Source organism: Sander lucioperca, chromosome 7, assembly GCF_008315115.2.
Source record: "Sander lucioperca isolate FBNREF2018 chromosome 7, SLUC_FBN_1.2, whole genome shotgun sequence".
Classification (NCBI taxonomy): Eukaryota; Metazoa; Chordata; class Actinopteri; order Perciformes; family Percidae; genus Sander; species Sander lucioperca.
Window position 1 is genome coordinate 34,879,902 of NC_050179.1, and position 10,000 is coordinate 34,889,901.

A 10,000-nucleotide genomic window follows, 5' to 3' on the forward strand; every position below is an offset into this window, starting at 1 on the left:
AGCAATCACACAAAAAACTCCACATTTTTCTGGAAGGACTGGATAGATAAATAAGCCGGGAATGGACAGACTCTCAAACCACTAATCACTCTGAAGCAACAACAAATCCTTCAGCTCTCTACATTTATATTTTATCTCAGGCTCTTAACAAAAGAGCACATCCCACACAAAAAAAGACACACAGTGCCGTTCGTGTGCTGGATTTGACGTGTGGTGCAGCGCTCTGACTCCCTCCTCACTGAACACTTCAATAATCTGTTCATTTTACTCATGCAGATATTTTAAACAGTTCTGGACTTTAGATAAAAATCAACTTGCATCACGCTAATAATTCGATTACAACTAAGGGTCCCTAATGACTCTCAGCTCCTGAACCTGCAGTGCCTTTGTCCATCTGTCGCTAATTTCAACTAAAAATGCCCCCAAAAAAATAAATCCTCCCATCAAGATCACCTCTAAAATCTAATCAGCTGATCCTCGGTGCTGAGGCCGATCTGTCCGACAGATTGAAGCCAAATCTGCTGAATGTAACCTGGACACAAAGACAGACAGAACTCGGGACATCGTCATTATTTTTGGAAGTTGCAACCAAAAGGAAGGACAAACATTACGCCGCTGCAGTGACGTAATACAGAAAAACACACAAGCGCCACCTGAAACTCCAAATCTGTGTCAGAAATGACCAACGGAAGCCCAGAAAGTCACAAACAAACATTTTGAGAAACAATCTCGTGAAGCACCATTTGAATTTGATTATTAAAGGAACACGCCGACTTATTCTGACTTTGTCTTATTCCCCGTATCCCCCAGAGTTAGATAAGTCCACACATACCCTTCTCATCTCCGTGCGTGTTGTAACTCTGTCTGACGCTCCCACCGCTAGCCTAGCTTAGCACAGATCCTGGAGGTAACCGGCTCCATCTAGCCTAGCTTAGCACAGATCCTGGAGGTAACTGGCTCCATCTAGCTTAGCTTAGCACAGATCCTGGAGGTAACTGGCTCCATCTAGCTTAGCTTAGCACAGATCCTGGAGGTAACCGGCTCCATCTAGCCTAGCTTAGCACAGATCCTGGAGGTAACTGGCTCCATCTAGCCTAGCTTAGCACAGATCCTGGAGGTAACTGGCTCCATCTAGCTTAGCTTAGCACAGATCCTGGAGGTAACTGGCTCCATCTAGCTTAGCTTAGCACAGATCCTGGAGGTAACCGGCTCCATCTAGCCTACTGCTCCCAATAAGTGACAAAATAACGCCAACATGTTCCTATTTACATGTTGTGATTTGTAGAGTCACAGCGTGTACAAATAACAAGGTTACATGACACACAGCCATCTTCTAACTGTATACATACTGGGAACTATATTCTCAGAAGGCGAAGCACTGCTACTTCTGCTACTTGGGCGGAATGATTTGTTCGCAGCAGCTGAGAAGCCCCGTGGTGAGGAGCAGAGAGTAACAGCGGTGCTTTTCAGGTGTTGCTAAGATCTTTTTTCATAATATGGGCACTTTAAACAACACGCTGACAGCTGTTTCCAGTGTTTTCGTGACAACAAGGAGCAAAGGAAACATTTCAGGTGACCCATGAAATATGATCAGTGGACAGAAACGGAGCAGAGCACATTTCAGAGTCCTGAGGGAAAACGTATTCCCTCAGGGCCGTCGTGAAAACACAGTGCACTCTGGGAGCTTAATTCATCTGGAACAAGTCCAATCAGGACTGATTTCTATAAGCTTTCAACAAACATCCACACAGATCGACACACTGTTCACACTGGAGCTGCCCAGTACAACTACCAGGGACGTGTTAGTGTGACTGTTAACTAGAGATGTTCCGATACCGATACCAGTATCAGAAAAGCCTCCGATACTGCCTAAAAGACTGGTATCGGTAAGTACTAGAATATATATATATATATATTTTTTTTTAAGATTATTTTTTGCCCATTTTAGTACTTTATTATATAGGACAGCTGAAGATATGAAAGGGGAGAGAGAGGGGGAATGACATGCAGCAAAGGGCTGCAGGTGGGAGTCGAACCTGCGGCCGCTGCGACAAGGACTGAGCCATTGTACATGGGGCGCACGCTCTACCAGGTGAGGTATCCAGTCGCCCCAAGTACTGGAGTTTATGCACCGATCTGATACCACATAATTTAGCCCCGAAGATAATTGAATTAGTAAAGTAGTTTAATTGCTCTTTTTGTCCGTTATGACTCATTGTCAAACTGGAGAATAAAAGAAAGTTGTGTGGCGTTCATTGTTCATGTTTCACAAAGAGTTTAACCTGAGCCAGACCAACAACAAAGATAGAAATAATATCACATCCATACAGAGATAGTAGTATACAGCTGTTATACATCATATCATCATACAGAGATAGTAGTATACAGCTGTTATACATCATATCATCATACAGAGATAGTAGTATACAGCTGTTATACATCATATCATCATACAGAGATAGTAGTATACAGCTGTTATACATCATATCATCCATACAGGGATAGTAGTATACAGCTGTTATACATCATATCATCATACAGGGATAGTAGTATACAGCTGTTATAACATAATAAAATATAAGACACACTCGGTATCGGGAAGCACTACTCTGTCAGTCTGGCTAGTCCACACAGCATTCTGGGATGGGAGGAAAACGTGCTCTGGTTTATTGCCATTTCTTTAAACCAATCACAATCGACTTGGGCGGTGCTAAGCACCGGAGAAAAGCCACGGTGACGCTGCAAAACAGTCTCGGGAAGGAACTTGTTTTGGTGGAACATGTGTACGTTTAAAAGTAGTTTTAGTCGTGCAACAGAAAACTCAGATTGGACAGATAGTCTAAATCTGACAGAGGTTAGAACGCCAACACAAAGGAAGCGGAAGGCAACGGCTATCTGGCCTAAATGAGTGAAATCCAGCGGATTTTCCGGCGGCAAGGGAGCAATCCTGGAAGTGGAACGTCAAGGATATAGACTACTCTACTGTAAACAAACTAGACCACAGAGAAGCAAATGTTTGGAGCCACCTCCTATTTTTCGTGCACGTGTGCTATGGACCATCTGCTGCACGAAGAAATAGAATAATAACAACATGATAATAATCTTTAAATGATCTGCATGAATCAATGTTGATGCTGGAATCAACTGACTGATTCTCCCTCATTAAAACAAATTGTTTGAGTGATCTGATATTGATTAATAAAATCCCCAAATCAATCTTTGAATGCCTTTTGACCATAGAAAAGTACTATAAAGATCATTTTTTGGGGGGCTTTTCCCTTTATTCGATAGTGACAGTGGATAGATAGGAAAGGGGGAGAGAGAGAGAGAGAGAGATGGGGGATGACGCGCAGCAAAGGGCCGCAGGTCGGATTTGAACCCGCAACGCTGCAAAGGACTCAGCCTTCATGGGGCGCACGCTCTCACTGGGTGAGCTAGAGGCCACCCCATAGAAAAGTACTTTAAACTAACTTTTTGGGGGTCAGTTCTTATTGTAAACATTAACCTAGTGCATTACACAAAAAAATAACTTCTTGCTCTGAGAATCTTTTTTTGTATCCAAGCAAAATTGGTATTATAATCGTGTTTTTGATATTGAATTTAAAATGTATTCGAATCGGCACCTTGTGAATCGGAATCAATTCGAGAAATCATTGGCGATACCTAGCCCTAATCAATATAAAGTCTAACTGAAATCCCTTTTAGTCACGTACTTAGAATGATGTCAACAAGTTATTTAAATGCTTTGGACATAAACATGAAGTAAATGAAGTGTTTGGGGAAATATCTGAAATGCTCCTTTCCTGTTTCAGCTGCTGTGTTTGACTGACAGCAGGTGGCAGGCTGAGCCCCGGCAGGGGAGCAAGAGACAACGTAAACAAACTGGTGCTGTAACGTTAATCTAAATAAACAGAAGGCAGAATCTGTTAATCTGGTTACCGTTTGTAGTCCGATGTAGTATCAGACCAATCAGGTTACATACGCGCCCGCTTTCTTAAAGGTTCTATGACATGCTGCTTTTTGGATGCTTTTATATAGGCCTTAATGGTCCCCTAATACTGTATCTGAAGTCTCTTATATAGACCTTAGTGGTCCCCTAATACTGTATCTGAAGTCTCTTTTATATAGACCTTAGTGGTCCCCTAATACTGTATCTGAAGTCTCTTTTATATAGACCTTAGTGGTCCCCTAATACTGTATCTGAAGTCTCTTTTATATAGACCTTAGTGGTCCCCTAATACTGTATCTGAAGTCTCTTTTATATAGACCTTAGTGGTCCCCTAATACTGTATCTGAAGTCTCTTTTATATAGACCTTAGTGGTCCCCTAATACTGTATCTGAAGTCTCTTTATATAGACCTTAGTGGTCCCCTAATACTGTATCTGAAGTCTCTTTTATATAGACCTTAGTGGTCCCCTAATACTGTATCTGAAGTCTCTTTATATAGACCTTAGTGGTCCCTAATACTGTATCTGAGGTCTCTTTCCAGAAATTCAGCCTTGGTGCAGAATTACAGCCACTAGAGCCAGTCCCACAATGGTCTTTCCTTAGGATGTGCCATTTCTGTGTCTGTAGCTTTAAATGCTATTGAGGAGGAGAGAGGGGGGGGGGCAAGGTGGAGGGTGGGAGTGTGGCCTTGACCAACTGCCATGCATCGCTTGTTTTCAAGCCATGATGTCTCTCTCTCTCTCATGGGTGGGCCAAATTCTCTGGGCGGGTAAAGCAGAGAAAGGGGAGGTAACCTTTCTCCTTATGACGTCATAAAGGGAAGATTCCAGATCGGTCCATCTGAGCTTTCATTTTCTCAAAGACAGAGCAGGATACCCAGGGCTCGGTTTACACCTATCACCATTTCTAGCCACTGGGGGACCATAGGCAGGCTGGGGGAACTCACATTAATGTTAAAAAACCTCATAAAGTGAAATTTTCATGCCATGGGACCTTCAAGCCAAGTGGCGTGTTATCTGTACGCATTTTGATCAACCTCCCTACGCAGATTTTCGCCCTTTCATACTACTTGCTACCGCGTAAATTCACACGCAATCGCAAGGTAATGTAAGTCAAAGGAGGCTAAACGGCGTTGATAAATACGCTAAAAAGCGAGTATGCGTCTTGATAACACCCCAATAATGGCAGACGAATTGGTGTGTAATACACACGCCACTTCATGAGATCAGTCTGTGGATTTCTGAGGACTATGGTTAACTGCTCCTCAGATCTCTGCAGGGTAAATCCACTAACGGTATTCAGACGGATTAGTGCAAAGAGACGGGTGTCCCATTATGAAACCATTTCTCCTTTTGTTTTTTTTGGGAACTCAGGGCAAGTGAATTAAAGAGCAGATATATCGAAGAAATGCAGTTTAACTTTCACTTTGTGCCTCGTCACAGAAGAGCAAGAATATTACAGCCATCATCGCTCCGATTTTAAATATACTGAATCATAAGAAATTCAGGAAATTACGTGTTTTTACGTGTTATGAGTACAATGAATGAATCCATGTTGGCGGCACATAACCAAGATTACCTACAAAAGAAAAAAATAATCATGCTCTGCAGCCAACTCGCACTTTTTAACTTAAACTTTATTATACATTCTTTCTGGAGATCCAAATGTTTGCAAAGATACCAAATATGTATTTCAAATGACCCAATGCACAAGGTATCTAAAATATTTCTATTAGACGGAGAGCTGCAACCTTAATAAAAACCCTTTCAACTAGGGCAGGGCAATATATCGCTATTAAATCGATATGGTGATATGAGACTAGATATCGTCTTACATTTTGGATATTGTAATATGGCATAAGTCTTGTCTTTTCCTGGTTTTAAAGGCTGCATTACAGTAAAGTGATGTCATTGTCTGAACCTACCAGACTGTTGTAACTGTTCTATTATTTGCCTTTACCCACTTAGACATTACTGATGATTATTTATCTAAAATTTAAGTGTGAAGATATTTTGTTAGAGCACTAATTGTCAACCCTAGAATATCGCCGCAATATCGATATCGAGGTATTTGGTCAAGAATATTGTGATATCTGATTTTCTCCATATCGCCCAGCTCTACTTTCAACCTTACTAACCCTTCAAGTACTTCAGGGTGAAAAAGGAGGACCATGTTTCTTTAAGGGGTTTAATGGGATCATTATTCTCCTGCAGCAGGTGGAAGACAAAGGGAGCTGAGATCCGGCAGAAGAAGTGAAGAGCACTTACGTCTCCGGTGGGATCTTCATCTGAGCCTGAGCTGTAATCCACAGGCAGAAAAATCCCAGAATCCTCAGGAGCTTCCTCGTTCCCGGCGTCCGGCCCGCCATCCCGCTTTCAACTCCCGACGCCAAGCTCCTCGCGGCTCAAACTCTAAAATATTGGCGGCAATTTACACAGACGCGGATCAGCTCTGAAAGTTGGAGAGGATCATGAAGAGTTTGTAGGAAACGGCTTCCTCATGGCGGCTAAAGACAGAAGACGAACGTGGGGGTCACGGTGGCGAGCTTTGGACCCTGAAAACCCGTCCTGCTGTCGGCATCTTCTCGACCGCTTCTTCCTGTTTTAGCTTCTCATCTTCTTTAAAAGGAACTTCCACAGAGATTCTGAATGAATTTTAAAGTCGTCCAGGACAAACTGACAAGAGATTTAAAATCAAATGCTGGTGCACGAATAGGAAGACGTAACCCTTGAGGTTAAAGAAAATGAGTCCACGTCAGAGACTCCATCGGAAGGATTCCTCTGCACCTGCTCCAGGTTCTTCCAGGTTGAAGCCAGGGCCGATTAGTGGGTTAATTTCTCCACTTTGCAGATATTTAGGAAGACATAAAGCCGGCAGTCTGCAGCAGATTTTGCAGCCGCTCGCCTCCACTGTCACCCAATTTGCAACGTAATCCACTTGGATTAAAAACTCCTCTTCCCAATGGAGAGAGAGAGAGAGAGAGAGAGAGAGAGAGAGAGAGAGAGAGAGAGATGTGGAGGGGAGGGATTGGAGCAGGGGATTGGACGAGGGTTCGGTTTTATCTAAGAGGATTAGAGTGATTTCTGGTGACAGGCTTCCCTGCGACCAATCAGAGCAACCGAAAGAAAAGAAACACCAGAGAGAAACAGAGAGAGAGAGAGAGAGACACAGAGAGAGGGCGAGCAGCCAACAGTGACATGATGCCCCGACACACACACACACACACACACACACACACACACACACACACAGACAACGAGCTGAATATTAACACAGAAATAGCAAACACACACAATCCTGTGTACGTAATAATTGATTGAATTAACTGATAGCTGAACACACACTCAGACACAGATACACACACACACACACACACACAGGTTTCAGCCTACACTCCGGACCAGACCGACCAGGAGGACCCTCCATTTAATCTGATAAAAACCTAATTAGAGGCAAAGCTGTTGGCCAATCACAGCTCAGCACCATCCTCACTCTTCATCCTCATTATCATAATCAGCAGCTGCTGCAGAGAAACACTCGGAGGTGTCGTCGGCAGAAAGGTGATTCCAACGACGACTTCACCACGACTGACCTCTAGTGGTCATGTGAATAACGTGCGTCGTCTCTCAGAACAAAGTAGGAAGTGGTGTGATGTTTTAAGGGTGCAAAACTTTTTGGGGAGTTGGTCTGGGGGTAGAGTCTATATCCACGACGTTTCACTTCTGGGATTGCTCCGGTGCAGCTGGAAATTCTGTTGGATGTCCCTCATTTCAGCCGGATGTGCGTCCCCTTTCTCTGTCTCTGTGTTGGCGTTCTAACCTCCGGTGGATTTGTGAGGACTATGGTTAACTGCTCCTCAGATCTCTGCAGGGTAAATCCAGACAGCTAGCTAGACTATCTGTCCAATCTGAGTTTTCTGTTGCACGACTAAAACTACTTTTGAATGTACACGTTCCACCAAAACAAGTTCCTTCCAGAGGCTGTTTTGCAGAGGCACCGTGGCTCCGTCCGGCGCTTAGACGATTGTGATTGGTTAAAAGAAATGCCAATAAACCAGAGCACGTTGTTCTCCCATCCCAGAATGCTGTGTGGACTAGCCAGACCCTCCTCCGCAGTGCTGTGGAGGAAGGTCTGGCAATGCAATTTAAGACCTATTATCACGACATAAAAGTAGAATGAAATGCAGAGTCACAAAACTACTCGCAAAGTAAATAAATGTATTCAAATTGAATAAAAGCTACACAGAGTAATAATAATCTTTACATATACAGTGAATTATATTTGGACGAGCGAAAGGAAGAACTACAACACCACAGAATGAAAAAAGCCAGACCCACATCTAGATGTTGGGTCTGGGAACTCCCCATTGGCTGGGCTCAATCTGAGGGGCGGGATAAACGGTTGTCTTTCAAATTCTCTCTGCACGCAATAGGATAGAGCTACAACCAACCAGAGCAACGGTAGTTAATAGATTAAACTTTTGCCGTATCCGGTCGGCAAAACTCCGAACACATCTTCCTTTTTTAAGAATGACTTCAGTGCCGTTCTTTGTTCTTTTCTCAAAGAAAAGCTGAACTCCAAGTCTTCCAGAGTCGCGGCCAAAGCCGACTCCAAAGACCGCTGTTCACCAGCAGCAGCAGCCATCTTCTTTGTTTTCAAGTAGCGGGGAATTCACGCGGAACCGTCGCAACTCTGCCGTCATTATGTTAAGCCCCGCCCACCAACCCGATACACGATGTGATTGGCCTGACCAGAGTTTGGTTTTTCCAGCTCGCAAGCCAACGGAGAGTTGCTAGACGACCCTGGCTGCAAATTACATTTGCTGCCGCTAGGGAGCGTCTAGATTTCTAGGCTTAAGAAAGAACTACAACACCACAGAATTAAAAAAATTAAAAAAAAGAATTCAATGAGGATCAGAGGTAGCGCTATATGGACGTAGGAAAATTAAGACCTTTAAGACCTAGAACACAATACTTATAAAGGCCTACACTTTTGATTTGAGACCTCGCGGACACCCTGCATTCATCTCCAACTCCCAGAAGGTATCAGCTGATCAGATGTAAGAGTGAGGTCTGCTCGGTGGTTTCACGATTCATTCATTATTGATCAGAGACCCAGGAACAACCACAGAGTGATCGATGAGAAGATCCGTGTGTCGGTCACTATTTTCAACCTGTTCCTTCCTTCCTGCCTTCGTTTTTTCCTACGGTCTTCTTTTTTTTTTCTCCAAGTTTGTCGAAGTCGCTTTTTTTTATTGTTTCAGAAAACAATTCCGCCTTATTCAAGGTTTTTGTCACTTTGTTCGAAGTTTGTCCTCCCTCTTTCTACTGTTTTTGTCACCATTTTCTCAGTTTTTGATACTATTTTCTAACTATTCTTGCCTTACTTCCTTCTTCCTTTCATCTTAAATAAATAAATAAACCTCGAAATAATTAAATCATTGTAGAATGGAGGACGGGGATATAGTTATGATTAAAGGATTATCCCAACTCTTTAACACCTGTTCCTGCCGTGTTGTAGAAACACAGTCTGCAGAGCTGAACACTGACGGCTCAACGGCTCCCTCTGGTGTTCACACGCATCACGTGCAACTATCACAAGCAACGCTCGAAAGCTGCTTGTGAGGACCTACAAAATGCATTCCCTCCTTTTTTTTGTTTTCAGCCTTAAGTTTAAAAGTCTAAAACTCAAATAATCGCACAGCGACAGACAGACAGACACAAATCTATAGGCAACATGTATTATGTGTATGTTTGCATTTATTCTGATGAGAACAGAAGTTATGAAATTATTTTTATGATCCTGGTCATGAAGTGAACTCATCCTTTGACCACCAACTGACACCAGCACATTCTTCACTCAGACTTCTCAGATCGGTGTGTCTGTGTGTGTGTGTGTGTGTGTGTGTGTGTGTGGTGCTGATGAGGTGGGTTTCAGGTCCTCAAGGTGTCATGGAGGATCTGGTAACAGTGTCAGAGAGCTGGGAGTAAATCACACTGTTAGAGTACTACACACACACACACACACACACACGCGCACACACACGCGCGC

At 43.3% G+C, this 10,000-nt stretch overlaps 1 protein-coding gene across 3 annotated transcripts in view; it reads right to left on the bottom strand.

Moving 5' to 3' along the window:
* LOC116036315 (voltage-dependent calcium channel subunit alpha-2/delta-4-like) overlaps window positions 1-6,513 on the bottom strand; it is a 137,505-nt gene extending 130,992 nt beyond the window's left edge. For all 3 annotated transcript variants that reach the window (XM_031279827.2, XM_031279828.2, XM_031279825.2), the window contains exon 1: window positions 6,217-6,513. In XM_031279827.2, the coding sequence (XP_031135687.1) occupies window positions 6,217-6,317 (101 nt within the window). In that variant the 5' untranslated portion in view covers window positions 6,318-6,513. The remainder of the gene's footprint in view (window positions 1-6,216) is intronic.
* Window positions 6,514-10,000: the final 3,487 nt, after the last annotated feature.